This window comes from Temnothorax americanus, unplaced genomic scaffold, assembly GCF_048541705.1.
Source record: "Temnothorax americanus isolate GAGA-0224 unplaced genomic scaffold, ASM4854170v1 Scaffold20, whole genome shotgun sequence".
NCBI classification, from domain to species: Eukaryota; Metazoa; Arthropoda; class Insecta; order Hymenoptera; family Formicidae; genus Temnothorax; species Temnothorax americanus.
In genome coordinates, this window is record NW_027509339.1 from 282,648 (window position 1) to 302,170 (window position 19,523).

At 42.3% G+C, this 19,523-nt stretch overlaps 1 protein-coding gene and 1 long non-coding RNA gene across 7 annotated transcripts in view; one reads left to right on the forward strand and one right to left on the reverse strand.

The window, feature by feature from the left end:
• LOC143897549 (uncharacterized) overlaps positions 1-19,523 on the forward strand; it is a 141,617-nt gene that overhangs the window by 77,151 nt on the left and 44,943 nt on the right. Inside the window, exons 1-2 of one of the 6 annotated variants that reach the window (XM_077406341.1) lie at positions 2,860-2,935; positions 3,046-4,089. The exons of 3 other annotated variants lie outside the window; for them this stretch is intronic. In XM_077406341.1, coding sequence (XP_077262467.1) covers positions 3,970-4,089 — 120 coding nt within the window. In that variant the 5' untranslated portion in view covers positions 2,860-2,935; positions 3,046-3,969. Of the gene's footprint in view, positions 1-2,859; positions 2,936-3,000; positions 4,090-19,523 lie in introns of those variants that run through there. 2 more of the 6 variants (XM_077406342.1, XM_077406339.1) reach the window with 2 other exon arrangements.
• Positions 11,540-19,523, reverse strand: part of LOC143897552 (uncharacterized) — a 75,967-nt gene continuing 67,983 nt past the window's right edge. The window contains exon 3 of the long non-coding RNA XR_013256944.1: positions 11,540-11,597. This is a non-coding gene — a long non-coding RNA (uncharacterized LOC143897552). The remainder of the gene's footprint in view (positions 11,598-19,523) is intronic.

Below are 19,523 nucleotides of genomic sequence, written 5' to 3' on the forward strand. Positions count from 1 at the left end.
TCAAGAACTAATGATTGATTTTGAGGGAGAAAAATTTCGGGTTTCACACATAGCGTCACGTCATCACATGATTGCACGATTAGGAAAAGACTCTGTTAAGTTGTGAATGATGAGTTTATCCTGTCTCTTTTTATCTGTAACAATACGAGAAATGCTTTCGAGCAATATGTGGAATTTTGTGTGAATATTTGGAGCACGGTTGAAATTTATAAAATAATTTTACATATGTCGGTCAAATTGTATACATATTATCACATTAGTCATTAAATTGAGGAAGAAAAATATGCGAATATTTTCTTTGTCTAGGAGTAGTTCGAAAATAAGAAATGTATAGAGATCAGTGGATATATCACAGACGGCTAATGAAACATTACAATTATTTCCTAAAAGTGCATTTTCCACAAATTACTTGATACGTTACTGTAAACCATCTCTCTTCGTTTCATGCGACACGTTTATCCTTCTCAGGGACACTCGTCCGTTCTCTCCTCCTTTCTCTCTTACCATCTTTCTCTCACATGCCTTGTACCCTAGGTTAGCGCTTTACGTTCTCATCGTGCTTGCTGGCCCTCTCCCCTTCAGGAGTGGATCTCTATGGAAACTAACGAGACTTGATCCCTCAAAAGACTGCGTGGTAATCTTGCCCGAAAAAATTTATCAATTTTTAAAAAACTGTACAGCGTGAGAACTGATGAGACACTTCTCGCCCGTTAATGATCCTATTGGGATTTTTCAAAGATAAACGGAACAGGCAGAAGTCAACGTTTATCCCTGCTCCCTTTCTCTCAGCAAGTTCAGGGATGTACCGCACTTTATTACGGTGCAACGACGCGTGACCGCCGAAACGTCGCTTACGCAATGTTTCTCTGAAGCGACGTCGATTATCGATTTTACGATAGGCACATTCGCGTGCATCTCCGATGTCGACGTATCGTGTGTACAAGAGCGACATCGAGATGGTATCTACACGCTGTATAGTCTCCCGCGCGAGAGAGAATTTCTCGACCTACCGTGATGATAGAGCTACGCATACTACGCTGCATACTCCGGCGTAATTAATTACCGGCGTGTCTCCGAGGCCGATTATCTAATACCATTTTAGAACGCTGAATTTTAAACGAATAAAAAATTTCTTGTAGCTGTGTGTGTGTGTGTGTGTGTGTGCACGCATGTTTAATCATCCGAAGTTAACAAAACTATTTATTGACTCTTTAATTAGAATTTGTCTTCATGAAATTTGTCTATCTAAAAAAAATGGTGTATAAGATATTATACAGTGTTAGAAGAGATAATCTATCTCTTGATCAAGTGATGAAATTGAAGTCTCTATCACTTTATCAAAATTATTTTGTGAGATAACAATATTTGAAGTGTAGTATCCTTGACATGTCTTCTAAAAAAAACTACTCGGTTGTTTACTCGATCAGAACCCTCCGTTTATATATTTAAGATTATAATCAACGAGTTAACTAGATCCCAAGCGATGCGAATCTGGGTGAATCTGTAAAAACAAAGCCGCCGCTTGTGGGATCTCCCAGGATAGCGCATGGGTCTCCACTGAAGAGGGATCGTCCCTGAACCCATGGCAGCGACGTGCTGAAGAGAAGGGGTCATGGAACTCGCAGAGAGGGGCAGCGCGTCGTGATGGAGGTGGATGAGGCACCAAAAGAGAGAGAGAGAGAGAGAGAGAGAGAGAGAGAGAGAGAGAGAGAGAGAGAGAGAGAGAGAGAGAGAGAGAGAGGGAGAGAGAGAGAGAGAGAGAGAGGTTTCTACAAGGGATGCTGGCTGCGTAAAGAGAGACGAAGAATCGCGACGAACCTTCGACCATCACCCCCTCATGGGGACGTTCTCTTTTCCTTACTCTTCTTTTACGTTCTCCTCTCTTTTCTGTTTAGCTTTATTTGCTGTCCATTGCTTTCCGGCTAGCTTCGAATAAAGATAGAGAAAGCACAAAGAGGCGTAGAGCGAGAAGATAGATTTAGGAAAGAGGAATGTTGGAATGCAAGTTGGAACGAGAAGGAATGAGATAATGCGAGTGTTTAAGAAGAAAAAAAGAGAAAGTCGTGACGCAGATATGAGAGAGAAGGTGGCAAATAAAGAAAAAAAGAAAGAAAGAAAGAAAGAGAGAGGGAGATGAGAATGAGTAATTCTGATTGTAACGATGACTGGAGACGATTGAATCTTGGTGAGAACGCGAGTCGGATGGATTTGTGAAGGAGGTGAATAAAAAAATCAGTGGAAAATGAAGTTTTACAAAATACATGAGGAAGACGCTGATTTCAAAAAAGAAAGAAAACCAGGAGCGGGAAGATTGCCAAGAGGAATCAAGGAAAGAAAGAAGTAACGAGATGGTGTCATTTTAAGGTGGGGGAAACTTAATCTTTCAAGATTAAAAATACAATCGTGGCGTTTCGAGAAGAAGGAGGGGGAAGAGGGCAAAGGGGAGAAAACGAGTGCCTGGTTTTCTGGAGTGACAGCGATAGAGACAGAGTTAGGGTCTCATAGGGAAGAGAAGGAGAGACCCAGCGGGGGTTTTGAAGGCAGAACGAGAGAGAGACAGAGACGTGAATAGAGAGAAGCCAGGGCAGGGAGCAGACAGATGAGGTGAGTTAGAGGGAGAAAGAAGAAAGGGGGACTATTCGGTGGAACAGACGAAGGATGGGGAGAAGAGTGAACGGAATAGAGAGAGGGAGAGCGAGAAAGAGAGACAGAGAGAGAGAGAGAAAGGGAGCGAAATGGAATAAGAGAGACAGGGAAAGAGAACAGAGAGACCAGGCAGCGAGTGCGCCCACTGTGAGCCGCCTCCATACCACCTCCAGCATTCCCAGCCTGCACACACAGTTGCAGCTGCACCGCGGCCGTGGCTCGCTCGTGTGCACATGCGAGACTGCGCGCGCGTCACTCGCGTAATCTCGCGATTCTCTCGTGTGTGTATGTGTGTATCTACGTATATATATATATATATATATATATATATATATATATATATATATATTTAATATATAACTATACTGCGTGACGCGCAACAACGTCGTCGCCATGCAGTTTTAACGACGCCGTTTCCTTCGCTTCTTCGCTTATCCCTCCATCGGACGAGATTGGATCTACCATCGCTTCTGATATTAAGCTCCAGCTGGATTTTCGAAGATCGCTGAAGGGAACAGCGAATTCATCGTAGTGAATCACAATTAGAAACGTACGACACTTTCGCCGACGTAAATTCGTAATTAGATGAGTCGTAAATCGATTTCGACTCCGTCTTTCCTGCAACGTTTAGCTCCGCGGGAGTGTCGAGTTACCGAAGTTCACGAACTGACATTGACGAGTGTCGACGAACTCGCTGACGTTGAATTCGCAGGCGGAAAGACTCTCGGAGATCGATCAAGATTCCTTTCCAATTCGGGTTCACGCGGTCTTCGAATCGACGCCGACGGAGCTCGTGGTCCCTGAGATAGCTAATTGTAAGACGAGTTTGAGATAGCGTAGGGACGAGAGTGCAAACACGGCAAACCGGAGTATCGGCGATCGGCGCGTGTCTGCTGTTTTTCTGCTGCGTTTCCCCGGCAAGCCGCACTGCGCGGAGCACGTGCGAACCGCGAGGCCAAGAGAAGTGCACTCTATCGATCGCGTCCAATCTCGAGGAGCGTGTCCTTCTCGTTATAGCGCGATATTCAGCCGGCCGGCATAGGAGGAGACCTGACATTTCGCAAATGTCAACCGCGCTCGCTGATGGCGTAACTTCCGCGTAATCGGAGCGTGGCTGATGGACGATAAGAGACCAATTCGTGCTTTCCGTGCCGAAACCGTGCCATATTCCGTTTCTCGTTCCCTTTCTTCCGCGACGTATCGAAAGTGACAGACGCGTCGAGAGCGATGGCTCGAGACACGTGATTCTGAGGACAGATTGTAAGCTAAAAAGACTCGACGTCTCCGATTCCTGGGATTCCAAGAAAGCGACGATATCTCGTCATGGATTGGATGAGGAGGCAGGACGTCAAGGAGGAGCCGCAAGAAGCTCCTAACACTTTGACGCCGGAAGACGACGACGAGTGTTACTTCGAGGAAGACGCCTCGATAGACGAGGGAATGGTACGTGAGATTTCGCGTTGCGTTTATTTGATTTGCGATCGTTTTGAAGGATTGATTTAGTCATCTTGTTGAAAAGTATCGCTGTTTCAATTTTAACATAAATCATCGTGCAACACGGGCACTTTGTATGCATAGAGGTAACGGCGTCAATATACATATACATATTTATCGGGCTGTTTATATAATGAGACTTGATGTATGTATTAATTATATCGTATTATATATGCGCACTTATTGAAATATAAATGTACCGCATGATCGAAACAGCAATCAGGGCGGGGTAAAATTAGTATTTATAGCAATTGCGCAATGCAAATTGGTTAAAGATACATCGCCGAATATCGTCACTTCTCCCCGCTTGGCGTTGCATCGGTCAAGGTAGAAATTTGCATATCCCGGTTTGGAGAGTACGAGGTCTCCCTCATTCGAGATGCACTCTCCTTCAATAACGGTTGTACACGAACGAGCATCGTGATCTTCGCCGTATCTCCCGACGCGTCCATGAATGTTAATAACAACGCCGTTATCGGCCGCTCGCCGTGGTCACAATAATCGTTGGCGGCGGCGGCGGTTGGTTTAATGCGTATATTGCGTCCGACGTTCGCGAATATCGATAGTACGTGAGTCCGTGGTAATTTCGCAATCATATCGTGCGTCCTTTCGATTACGCGAACAATCATTGCGCTCGCGGTTTTTTGCGAATTCTCCCCGCGAGATTGCCGAACTCTCTCCGGGAATTCTATCGCAGCATCTGTCACGAGGGCTGCGCTCTCGAATTGCATCGCGTTTCCGAGAGAGCGTCGAATTTTCTCCAGGTAATTGCCGGGGCGGATGCTGACCGTTAAGGCATTCAGTTACGTGTCGCCGCTATCCCTTTCCTTTCCCCAACCCCTGTCATTCGTTTCGAGCCTGCATGAGGTCTAAAGCTTATATTACGCAATAACTTTTCAACGTTACCTTGATATTATTTTATAACATTACAATACAATTTTAATATTGTATGTACATATGTATATTTATTTATTTATTCATTTATTTATTATTATATCATTTATACATATTATACTGACATCAAAAATGTTGTCTTATTTGAAAACAAATTCGTGAATTAGAATTGTTTGAAAATATTAAAGTCCACAATTCTAAATTATGTAACGAAAGTAATTGAGCATTCTTTTTAGCAATTATATAATTATTTTGACTTACATTGCGTTGATACTTTTCTATATGCCATATAAACAGATGTGGCTTCTGCTTCACACATGGATACTTTGCGTAACGTGTCGTTAACGAATAATATAACGTTGCGTGAATCGGACTTAACCGGCTACGAGAAAATGGGCTCGAGTGTAAAATTACGGCGAATCTACTGTTACGTCCATTGTTGCCTCCAAAGTGACCGCTTGAATTACTAACCGCTGGCGGAGCCATTCCGCTCGCTCGGGGCGAAATTGCATGCGAACCAACGTGCGTGCGCTACGCGCAAACATTTAACGGGGACAAAAAGCCGCCCGCGGCGATAAATCAGATAATTATGCGAGAAAATCGAGACACGAGGGTCGCTATAGGGCCACGTATCATCCTTATCAAACTGCTTGTAATTAATACATCTAATCTATTTATAGGACATCGCCAAACATTTTGACAAATTTTTAGCTTTTATCGTTTAACTGGAACAAGTATAAATTGATTAATATTGACGATTTCAGACTGGAAGAATTTTTTAATTTGCAATTTTAACTTACTCATATATTTGACTGCAAGAGAAATTAAAAGTCACAACGGACAGACATCTCTTTAAACTTTCTCTCAAAGAAAACCGAACTTCGTCCTCTTTAAAGAATCCGCGACTGAAAGGGGACGCGATAATGGCACTCGGTCTAGGGCAATTTCTGACGGATCCTGGCGACATGCCGACTCGGCCGGAAATTAAGGGAAGAAGGAGAAGTTGCCGGTCGATTCGTCCAGCGATTATCGGGATCGCGGTTGGATGGCATTTACGGAACTCGCGCGAATTCCGCATTTTCCGATGATCGCCTCTTTCCTTCTCTCTACCTTCTCGGTCTTGATAAGAGCAGGTGATAAGTTACTCGAAGCCACTTCGGAAACCTTGGCAACGCCGAGGTGCTTTCGAGGGGCTACGATGATTCAGCGCCAGCTGCGCCCTCGAAGGAGAAAGAGTTGACGGAGGAGGAGGAAAAGGAGGATCGGCTGTAGCGCACGAAATTTGTTAGTCAAAACCGAAACATCGATCCCTCGCCTCGGCAGGATTAAATGTACATGTCTCCTGAGCGGAATACTCGACGAGGTTTTCCACCTTGCCTTCCGCTGCGTGTTCGTCGGTATCTCGTCAATCCGCTTCCTGTTATCTTATTGGACGATCGTATCGGCCGGAAGTGACTCGTGGCCGAAGGCGCAGGGGACAGGCGGTATAGCGTAGGCAGCGGCAGATAAGCTCGGTAGACTAAATAGTTACGAATATTTGCTTTCAAAAGCGGGGAATAATACGCCGTACAACACGAGCGTTTTAACGCTTCGTGCGCGATACACATCGCAAATTGCTTCCTCAAAAGTTTATTACGAAGATTGGATTTATCAAGCGCGTGCATCACGTAAAATTCGGTGACATCGTGTCAAGAAATACTCGCACTAATGCAATTATGTATTAAGTTACAACGGATACTAGCATTGCGTCATGGCGCATTAATTAACTTCTTGTTAATAATGACAGTTTTTTGAAAAGTCAATATTAAATAAACGATTCAATCTATCAAATTTTTGGAGACAAGAAAACCAATCTGAAAGTTTCCTTAAGCATACTCAAAGTATCAAAAGCTCGTACATCTGAGTCCCCTCCTGCGTTAATCTAAGTTTATCTCAACATCAAACTCAACAAAATTCGTGAAGTTTACCCTTTTTGGAAGTTTACATTAACTAATGAAAGTTTGTGTATTCCGTTGCACAGAACGCGAAGTTGTTCTGGTCGCCAAATAGCAGTGCGTACCGAAACAATGGGGTTGCCCGGAGATTGAAATATAATTTCAATCGGAAAGGTAGACAGAAATAGAAAGAGGTAGAGATAAAACGATATCAAGATAGAATCGATGGTGAGTCGAAAAGAGGGAGAGAGAGAGAGAGAGAGAGAGAGAGAGAGAGGAGACTAGAGCGAGGGTGTCTGTTGCTCGGAGCTCGTCCGCAGGCAGAAAGCGGGGGGATGATAGGCGACTAGTCACCATTTCACCCCACCGGCCGTGGCCACGTCGGGGATGAAGTATGACTCATCCGGGTGCCACCACCCCTGTTTTTCGGCCGTCTCTCGCGTCGGGAAATTCGCCACCCGTTGACTCCCCTCTGGTCGCCGAATCTGTTTGTCGACCCTACCGTGTTGCCAGCGAGTAAACGAGCATTATCATAATCCGTAGCGACAGCGGGAAGAAAGAGATGCACCATCAGGCGCGTGCGGTTCAGGTGCCCGATCATCATTGATCGTAACTTTTCGTGCTCAATATGATCCCACAGTCGAATCGCCATTGCCATTCAAGGACAACGAGTCGTTACGGACGATCAGTGCCCCCACGGTCGAATTTTAGAAAAAAAAGAACGTATTGTGTGTTTTGGGTGGCGAAGAGTTTATGGGTGATAGGTCGCACTTTGCGACGTGCCTGGGAATAATGGTGAGTTGACTGTAAAAAATGTTTATTTTGTATTTTGTGTCCTTTATTGATTTTATTTTCTTATTGCACATTTCTTATTTCCAATTTTATTATTTACTTTACATTATAAACGCGTAAAAATTTACTGGTTTTTCAATCGAGAGTTTTAAAATTATCAGATTCTCTATTATCTCAGATTCTTTCAATTGTCAGATTAATATAGACTCTTTAGTTTTCAAGTAACTCTAATTTTGCAAATCTTGAAAAGTAAAAGTATATTAGTTTTTTTTTACGACTTACGAGAAGTTCTTGCTGTATAAAAATAAAGTAAATCTTGTATGAAGACGTATTTGAAAAATACGAGTATTATTTTTCCAACAAAAGACTAAAGTTAATCTCAAAGTATAAATAGAAATTTTCTTCTTTCTTCAATTTAGTCACATTGTACTTTTGTCTTGTTTGGGGAGTAAAAGATTCGTATTTCTCGTATTCTCCACCATAGTTAGATGTTAGATCCCTCGTTAGCATGGTAAATGGGATAGACAGCGTCACTGCCTGCATGGCATCAAAATAAAAAGAACACAATCTAATCCACACGTGGTGCAGACAAGAAAAAGATCTAATCCACATGTGGTGGCACGGGTGTCATCGCGGTCGCTTGGCGAACGAATTAATCCCATTATTTTTATTCTTTTTACCTCATCCTTCATCTTCGCAAGAGGATGTGTATTTCATCACATATACGTGACGCGTTCTAGAATTGGAGGGCCAGCTCTTTCTCAGCGGGACTCCAAGAATATAAATAACAAGACAGTAATTTGTAATTTGTAATTTTAAAATTGTACTCAAAGTTTTTATTCAAGTTTTTATTTCATTTACGGTTTGGAATTACTTAAAGAGAAATTCTTAAATGTTATAAAGACGTGACAGCGTCCGATTAAACTGTCATCGAGGAGAATTTAATTTTTCATCGCTGAAGTACGATTCTGAATTTCGTCATGAAATATTTTCTATTCAATATTATGTCTAGAAAAAAAACATAATGTTACATCTGCCTCGTGCGATTTGACGAACGACTTTCGATTATTTTTCCAACGAGATTGCGTGGCTCGGTCCCCTCGAAGGCGGATTTATGTCTTCGTGTCGGCTGCGCGTATTAGATGAGGGAATGCACTTTCAGGTGATCATTATTGCAGAGACAGTGAGGGGACCGAGATTCGGGCCCACCCCTTCGCAATCGCGGGGGCGTAGGTTATCTACCGTCATTGTCCAACCGATCGATGCTGCACGACCGGAATTACCGCTACCCCTCGAGGAACTCCCATGCTTTTATCTTATTTTCTATAATAGGGAATTGGCACGAGCTTCACGTAAGCTCGTAATGAGACCCATTCGTTTTTTGCATGTTATTTTATTATTTTAAATATTTCTGATCGTGGATATAATATTTTTTTTATTCCAGTATCTAAATACATATGTTGTTTCATAATTAAGGTCTTATATAACTGAAAGTTTAATATGACCCACAAACGTGTAATATTAAAATCTACTTAAATATTTATAAATATAATCTACTTAAGTACCTAATATAAATAGAGGCAATTAATGAAAAATTTCGATAATTAATGATTTGGCGTTTGATTTTTATTCTTTATACTATTTTTTCTATAAAACAGAAATCATAAAATATACTTTCTGGCGTTTATTCGCTAGATTTCGCCCATTAAAATACTTTTATTGTCGCTGAAGACGCACGAACTCTAAAGAAGAGTATTTCGTATTATTCGTATGGAACTTACGAAGAATGTTTCCTTCCTCCCATCTTACATATACCTCGCGAATTGTATGATGTTCCGTAATTCGTATATCTTCCGCGGCTCTGGTACTCTTTCATTTGAAATCATTCTTGGCGTGGGGATTCCTCAAGTCTGGCGCCGGGCAATAATAACCGTTCACCCACGCCAAGTCGACGAGGTTTTTGCACCATCGTAGTGGCCTCGCAGAGTTCCCGAGCGGGCCTCGCAAAATGTACGCGAGCGAGTCAGGGAATCGATTCCACGTACGCTGTTCTCGCCTGGCGGATCACTTAAACGAACATCTGTCTGTTGCATTTGAACGTGAGCGCAATATCGAAAACGCTAACTTTCTATTAAACACATCACGCACATTATAACCGCAGGTTTGAAAGAAACGCACTCTAATGTTTCTCGCGGGTAATTTTACTAGTTTTATTAGATATTATATGGCGACAGACTCAATCGATCAAAAATAATTGACGAAAGCTGTAATAGCGCGTTGACGTAACAGAGAAGTAAGATTCTACCTTACATATGCAGACGACTCGTGCATTAGGTGACTAATTTACAACGACAAGCCGTAAATTCAATCAAAGGTACCGTTGTCGCTTTATTCAGGAATTCGTATATAGAACGGGGGAACCTTTACCTGAGCTGATTAGGTCCCCTCGCTCCGGAATGCCATTTATCACCAAGCGGAGACTGCTGCGAGGCCCAAGGAACCGATGCCCAAGGAGACCCAATATAAGACCACACCGTCACAAAGACTCCCGCAAGGTTTCTTCGAACGATCGCGGTCAATTAAAAATGTCGCATTAGCGAAGCCGAGTCGCAAAACTTCGCCCTCGTGATTATATCTCGCTGATGCCAATGATCTCGTTAATGTCAATTAAAATCCGTAACATTGAACCTGGCCGAAAGCCCGCTTATAATTATAGGATCATCTTTGGCAATTAAAGGATTATCTTAACGTTAACTAGCTAGGGTGTGTAATTCGGAGCTGTCACGCAAGAATAATCCAGGTGCGGACGAGAAATTGTTATAGCTTCCTGGATTTTATGTGAGTAACTAAAGTCTTCTTTATATATACGCAAATCTGTCCATCGCACTTACGCGCGAAATTATTGATTCTACGTATGTATATACGTCGAGAGTGTTATTCACCGATAAGGCGAGGAGCGTGTCGTAAACAGCCTAACAGAATTTACGCTAAACGCCGTCGTCTCTCTTTCCGGTATTGCTATTTCGCATTTAACGGGCGCCACTTCGCGCCCGTGCTCTCCCCATTGTGCGGCACAATCGCCAAGATAACCTCGCTGGTCGGGGGTATCATCTTTCCCATTGTAACCCCGACGCGGAATAAGAGCGTAACGCGAGACACGCCGCGCCAGCGTAAATGAAAACGCGAACCATGAAAATGCGCGTATCATCGGAATATACATTATAGCTCTCTACTGCATTCGCCGTTCTGCGTTTCTGCGTTTGTCAGCAAAAGAAGCGCGAGGTTTCTTCGGAGATAACGATTCTTCTTGAAACCATGTGTGCTCTATCTTCCTCTGAGTGTTTATACTAAAAATGTATAATACATAAATTAATTTCCATTTGTATATCAAGCACGTTAAAAGAATATATTAATCATCATACATGTTAAACATGTTGAACTGATAATCACATTAAAAGTTAACGAATTTGATTAGTACAAAAATATGTCCATTTTTGAAAGGGCCATTTTTTCTTATTCCTAAAAGGTTGCGTTTATTGTTAAATGGACCGCGAGAGAATGCTGACCGACGACGCGCTGTTCCGCATGCATGATCGCACGCTACGCGTTTTTGGGAACGGTAATTCTTCTCGAGTCGTCTCTTCTTATCCCGGGAACATTACGAAGGGCCCCGGAACCCGTTGTTCAGAAAAGCCACATGTGCTCTAATGAGTGCGCCGACAGACGGGCAGTACTTATCTCTCCGTAGCCCTCTGCTCTTTTGTGTGATTCCTCTCGCCGGGATCCCTCTCGTGTCCCTCTGCATCGCCGACGCGAGTCCAGGGGCGTAATAAACATCTGTTTCGATTGACAAAAAAACTGCGTTAAAAACTCTGTTTAAATTAAACCACTATAAATATCATATTTCGCTTAAATGACCGAGTCGTTCGACGAAAGGCATTCAAAGTTCTTTTTTGCGTTTTACTGCGATTATTCCATATATAGTAAATGGCGAAATTAGTTTGGTGTCACTTGCGAATGTGGAGTGAATTTCATACACGAACATTCCCCGTACTCGATGACTCGAACATCTTCGACAGAATAATCGCTCAATTTATAGGACGACATTATCGCGAGGAGACAAAGATGAAGAAGACGACGACGAAGAGACAATGAGAGGATTACAGGATCTCCTCCTGCCCGTCATTCAAACTGCCGCTGTGCTCATACTCGACAAAGGGGTGCTTTTTCGCACGGAAATACCGACGACGTACCGCACTCAAGCCGGATTAATCGACCGAAACGAGTGGTGTGAGGCACTCGATGAACTCGCGGATCGCTCGTCATTCTACATGATGCGCGTTTTTCCGCGGGGAGCCAGGACGAATCGCGTCCCGTGGGTGCCGTACAAGCGAAGGCACTTTGATATTTAACATATCGCAGTTCGTCTATTGTTCCAGATCCACTGAATCCGCGCATCTGTTTCTGAAAGTATATTTATGTATTTGAGTGACAGAGTAGGCACTTGTGTAATACTTTATCCGACATATTTGTGACACGTAGAACATTAGAAAATTGCGCGAAATTCTATTTTGTTGTTCAACTATTGAAAAAAAAGTAAAAAGAAACTAGTATTTTTTTTAATGGAATTTTCTGATGCATATATGGAAAACAAGATAAAACGATTTGGGCATTTCAATATTGCGTATGGAATTAGAGCGAAGAGCTTTGCTGAGGAAGATTTAGTCATTGGTAAGATTAGGTACATCGGAATAAACATGAATCAACGGAAGAAGAAGGTCCAGAGAGCGAACGAGTGCCGTACGGGAGATAAGGTTAGTCAGACGGTGAATGTCGGTGTGAAGCTGCCGCGGGCCGAGCTTTTCGCACAGAGTCACGAAGCTCCCGTACGCCAGCTTGCGTTTTCAATCCCGCTCGCTTTCGCTTCCCACGCTCTCTTACTTTCTGCTGTCGCAAGCGCAAGCCTGACTAATCGATTCGGGCAGATCGAACGATCGATAAGCTATCGCTATCCTCGATGCCCGGCCGATCGCGCGACCCGGAAAGATTGTGGGCCTGTGGGAGAATATACAGGATGGACCAAAATATATTTACTTTGGTCACAGCTTTGGGATATTAAATTAAAAGCCAATATTAATGTTTTTTATCCGTTTCGCAAATTCTCTCTAGAATTTTTTAAAACATCGATATTTCCCGATTATTTGCCGATACGTTTGAAATATCGCGAGATTATATCGTCCTCTCACTCTGTTTTATTTATGAAATCTATTTTTCGTAGTCGTTGGTGATTGTCTTTACTGCTCAATCTGTTGTCGTCGCGAAGGACCTCGGGTACCCTCCGGCTGCATTTATTTTTATCGTCCTCGCCCTATATATCGCCGGCGGGCATTTTTATTTTCGGCGGCGAGACGGTTTCATTGACACGAAACCGGGGGGCCCCTCGGCCCCTCGGCGCTGTCTTTACGGCATAATTATTGCCTTCCCGCAGGGATGACTGATCGTCATTTGGGCTTAGCAAACTCATGGACCCGAGCTCAACGCATTGCGGACTCACATGTATTTGTACATCAAGCACATCCACATATTATGTTTATGTGAGCGATAGCGCAATAAACATTTCAGGAAAATTGACAATAAGATACCAGCTAATTTAAGAAGAATAAGAAGAATAAGAACAGGACCGTTTGATGTAAACGGTGCAGGATAGCGAAAGCTGCGATGCTCGTTTCTTGTTTATATCCTTTAATTAAAAGAAAGATAAAAAAGTAATTATTGCCGACCGACATCGAGCTCAAGATCGTCTGATGTCATTACAGACGCGTTACGATCGTAGATACGCGTGAAGATATCCGCGCGCTCATTGCTAATTAAAAAAGGTCTCCCCCTCATATCAAAATATTCATCGTCCGCGTTGATGATATCTTACATAACGTCGATTGATCTTTTCATGCTTTCGACTACATTATCGTGCCCGTATAGGCGCGGTCGATTTCACGATCGTTGTCAACCTAACGTAATCAATTTTCGATTTCGAAATTATCCGTTTAAAATGATCCTGAAAAATTGACAGTTTAACTTTAATAGAAATAAAATTTGCGTTGCTTTTGGATAGTAAATTTAATAATTTTAGACGAAAGTATATTAAGTCTCTTTAATATTGATTGCCTAATTGCTGGCCTATCAAATTGGTTTTGCCTATATATTTGCATATAATAGAAGGTGATATATATGCAAGTAATAGACGACATATTCGTGGATTATTAGGTCGGCTTGTTCGTGGATCTATAGATATGTAGCGATAAATTCGAAGATGCTATATGTATGATCTACAGATAACTATCTACATTTATGTAAATTTATAGATCTAAAAACTTGTTGATCCATAAATTATTATGGCGTTGTTCGTAGATCAATAGATTACTAGAATTACAAGCTCCGTAAGCTGGAAGAAGAGAATGTACAGATCCACAGATTATCGTTCGTTAGATCTTTCTCTGATCTATACTATGCGTCTTCAATATAAATGAGTGGCTTTGTAAATTCAATGCACTATAATCGATAAATGATCCGCGCAGTTTAATTAAAATTTAATAAAAAAATCTCTAACAGTAACGAGAGACTATTGAAATGATAGAGATTTAATCGTTAATTCTGACTAGCTCATCTTGATTGTTTATGTCTATTTATAGCTATAAGATCACCGCTGTGAGACACGATCCTCACGCACGATCCTTTTGAGCACCAACCTCGCTCGGCCTCATCCAACTAGAACTATTTGCGCGCTTATAGATCGCGAAGGTTACGAGCAGAATGCACTCGGCAGATGTCGAGCAGCTGCCGTAGCAAATTGCCTTCGTGGCTTGCATTTAATTCGTGATCGGTTGTCTTCGCTCTAAACCCCATCGGCTGAGCTCTATCCGAAAGTCTCGCAGCTGTCTCGGAACAGGGTTGACAATGGTCGACACAGTTTTTGCCTATATTGACCTCATGAACTGTCTTGCGCGTTGCGCGAAGATCTAATTTTCGTTCATTTAGTACACCCGTCAATAGTTTAATCAATCACTATTATACGTATACAAAGATGCTTTCGCAGAATCGTTTGATCGATCCAGAATCTTTTAGCAAAAATTTTATTGGACGGTCTTATTTATGTAACCCTTATGTAATCTTATCAGAAGATTGTACTATATATATATATATATATATATATATATATATATATATATATCTGTTTGAAATTTATTACGAGGAAAGAGTTGCGAAGAATCTTCTACATCGTTCAATCACGCAAAATTGACGTTCGATACATGATTCTGCATATCGTAAGATAAAAGTCAGAAACGGTTACGCGCGAATACTTTATTATAATTGAGCGTGCATGATTATGTTATCTCGGCACACCCTTGTGCTCTCGCGATTTTAACGTTCGACTCGGCCGATTCGCATCTCGTTGTGGCGCGTTCGAGCGCGAAGGAATTGTAAGGAGAGCCGATAACGCTATTAGCGCGAAGCCAGTTCTCTGAGACGAACGACGCGCGTTTTATTTCACTTCCACCTCAAAGTTTTCTCTTCGGGCTTAGAGTCATTTCTCATCACAATGGCGCCGCGCCGGTCCGAGGCGCGCATTGTCCGCTGGATTACGCCATAAAGTACAATATCTTATATTCGGATTAGGCGGGTTTAGAGGCGCATAACGAAGGTCTGAAGTGCCTTCCAGGCATGTCACGAGTCATTCTGTTAGGCTCGCGCATAGAGAACTCGAAGCGAGACGGTGTCTGTTTACAGACGACTCGCCGGGGTCTTTACAATTCAAGAGCGAATAATTATTCGACGTTTCTTGAAAATAATCCGGTATTGTTAGACGGCGAGAGCGTTGACACGCGAGGAGCACGTTTCACTCTTAGGCACTTAACTATTGCGTATATATTACTTGAATTACTTTACCCTCTGATTCTCTAAGAGGCAATTTCGATATAAAAATATAACGATTATCGCAAAGCAAACGACAAATTTAAATACAAATTCATGTAATATTTTTATAAATTTTATCCTGTACGTACACCCTTTCTCATCTTTGAAGTAGCATGGTTGTTGGTTCTGCGGGAAGAAAGCTTTTCCACAACAAAAATAAGGGACAACACGTTTCTGGAAATTTGTTGGGACAGTATGCACGACGGCGACATTGGTGCGTGCTCGTGCATAAATTCCGGTGGGCACGCAACTTCTCTGCGCACGCAGGATAGTGCGATTAGTCTGTAACGTTCCCTCGGTGACTGCGTGCGGCTGCGACGTTAAAGTGACCACGTCGGGCGGAATAAATTCGCGTCACTGTCGGGGGTAGATAATGCGAGTTTATCGTCGACGTGTGTCCCCCGTGTGCCCGAGATTAATTGGAAATTTAGGAGAAACATGGCCGTTTCACGCGGCTCTCGAAAAGAGACGATCAATAAGTATAATCAGACGTTGTCGAGCCGATTGATTTATTTTGGAATTGTTTAGTCATGTCATATAAATCTAATAAAATATTGGTGATGTTTGTTTCAATTCAATTAAGGAAGAATTTTGAAATTTTTATATCTTTTTAACATATTTTATTTGTCTTAAATTAATGTTAGTAAAATTTACGGTTAGAAAATTTTTAGTGAATATCAGTTTCTATTTTTTAGTAAATATCCATATTAAAATATTACATAAGAAAGGCTTTCAAAAACCATTTATTTTTAACAATATGGAATTATAAAATTTTCCGATAAAGCGACTCGCTAAAAAATTTTTCCTCGGAAATGGCAGTGCGCTCCTAAAAAATAAACAAGACGGTTCGGCATTAGAACCGTTTAAATCATCGACGCTGAAAATAAAAACTGGACATCGAAATTCGAGTGAAAGGAGAGAGGGACAGGGAAACGGGGCTGTGTCCAGACCAACACAACCCTCGTTACAACAACACGGGGCGGTATGTATTGGGTGAAAAATGCGAAGAGGGCAGCGTGTGGGCGAGACGGCCAACGTAAACACGGAGGGACGAGCCACGCGCATCGGCACAATAAGTTATAACAAACGGCGTCTCTGCTTGCTCGTTCCTCGTTGTGTGGACTCGCATAAGAGGGTCACGACGAGGGTGGCGAGGGGATCGGACGGGAGGGCCACGCCTAACCGCGTAAAAATATCAAAGGGCCGTGGGCGTGCGAGCCAGCTCCTCGTCTAGTAGTCCTCGAAAACGAGACGATGAATACCGGAGCCTCTTGTCCCCGTCGTGTGGAGTGAGCGCGAGCAACATGTGAGAGGAGGTATATCGGGTTTTACGGCAGCCGTAAGCATCGGCTAGGCATGCGACAATATTAGTATGTCCCTCGCGGGAAATGCGCCACGTGGTTTTATTCCGTGCGTGTAAGTAGAAGAGAAGAGCCAAGTTATTGAAATAACGGAGCACTAAATTAGCACCCGAGTACATTCAAGTTAAACAGTCAAACGGTATTTATTTTCACGTCGCATATAGACTCGCGGATTCTTTCTTACAATTAAAATATATACCTCGACTTTCAAGATTGGAATACATTTTACATAATACTCGTCTCTTACAGTTTTTCGCAATAATTTTTCATTTTATGAATATTGTCTTTTACAAAAGTTACATTGCAACATTTGTACATGAAAATTATGAATTTGTTCACACATACAAAATTTACCTTTGGCTTTTTTTTTACTGCAACACGCTGTCTTAAGATGGTTGAGTTAAGATTAATGGAGATGGAAGTCAGCGATTGTATCGCACGGTCTCGGTTTAAACGGATAGAGGACCGTATCGCATCAGCCAGCGGTCACTTCCGCTTGTCCAGACAGTCCGTCGCTGTTTCCTCTTCGAGGTGTGCTTTTGTCGCCTCCGTGCTGCGCGTGCGATCAGAATGAAAATGAATAGAGTGGCTCGTCTGGATCGTGCCGAGCAGTGTCTCCCGGTGTCTCCCAATCACTTCTATTCAGAATGTATTAAGTGTTTCCAAAGAAATAAATGTAGAGTCTCTTGCATAAAAAATACTCGTTGATTTATTTGTCGACTGCTTCGGAAAATTGGAAAATCGCCGGTTACAATTACACGCAGTGTGTGTAAATAAAAGCTTATATATTTTAATTTTATTCCATCGAGTATTATTTGCACGCGTGACAGAATCTCTCTTTTTCAAGTTTTGCTTATAAAGAACGAGAGAAAAAGATCCTGAAATACAATGCAAGAGAAGACAACGAGGTATTAAATATGGGGTTTTAATATCGAAAGTAATAATATAGACCTTATCGATAGCTCGGTCACGTTGCAGTAGCGAGCGCAGACACTTCTTTGAATATTCAATGCATTTTATTCAAGGAAGATGATCACAGATACTATACGCATCGTGTAAAAAAGTATTTTCGCGACATTATTATTCTCATTCTCAATATTATTGCTACATATATATAACGCAGTTTGTATTCTGCGGACGCAAGATAATACATTTTACAGTAACTTCGTCCCGACATTAATGGATTTTTCCATTAATGGCTTCGATGAAAATACAGATACACACACGCATATACTGCCGCCGTATACTATTATATTTCTCTATAGTCAATTCAAATTCTTCACGTGATTTTGAGACCTTTTATTTAGTTTCATAAACGCTTGTGATGCGACAAATTGGAGGTTTTAAAATACAAGCATAATAAAGAAACATTTTTTTCGTGCGAGAATAAAAAATACTGATTTATTTAGTGCTTCTTCATAACCCTTTTCCGTCACCTTTTACGTTGCGCTTTTTTTCGGCGTGAATCTCGGGGAACGATCAGACAATCGAGTGCTTGACTGGTCGTTTACGCGATGGTACATCGCGCTTTTCCGGACCCTTCGCCGCTCGTAGAACCCTTGGGGGGCCTCGCCCTTCACGGTGGCAGTAAAAACGTCCACCACCCATGCACTCGGCTCAACGACGACGGGGCATATAAACTCGATGCATCGCTTTACGTAACACTCGATTTTACGTTCTCGGCTGAAAACACTGCGGGCCGTGGTAATAAAAAGGCGCGGTATTTCAAGACGCCGACAATCTATCTCGCAATATATCATGTTATACTTCAACTTCACTTTCCAAGAGTATAACATGATATATAATGATTTACGACCAGACGAAGTACAATTTGTGCTGTAAAGAAATTTTTCAGATATCACACATTTCAAATATCAATTTTTTATTCTTTTACTCTGTTGACACCTCTAAATGTTACGGTAAAAATACTTTTGCTCGAATCACTGTCGTCGCAGCATTTAAAGACCGATATTGTTCGTAAGGCGATATTTTATTTGCAAGATATACGTCATATTATACAAAATCTTTATTCTACCTTTTTTGGCCAAAGGAACAAGAATATAACACAAGAATTCATGCGGTGGGCCATACAATGGCTGGTGACACGGGAGGTCTTTGCGGTCAATCGCTTCCTCATCATCAGAATACGATCGATTCCTTACTAGGAAGACTGCGTCGGATTCCGCGGCAAATGGACGGCCACCCGCGCGTTTTCGTTAAATGCCGCTTTGTCGATTCTTTCTACCGCTTCCGATGACTCAGCGGTAGCTTCACCGGTTACATCGCCGATGGTTTTATTCACGCGGCTTTCAAGGTTCGCGCTTTGTGCGAGCCGACTTTCGAGAAACCTCACGGTTTTTTCGGACGATTCGTCGGGGGTCCGTCGCGGGGAGTCGTTTCTCGCTATTTTGGATAATGAATTCGGGCCCTG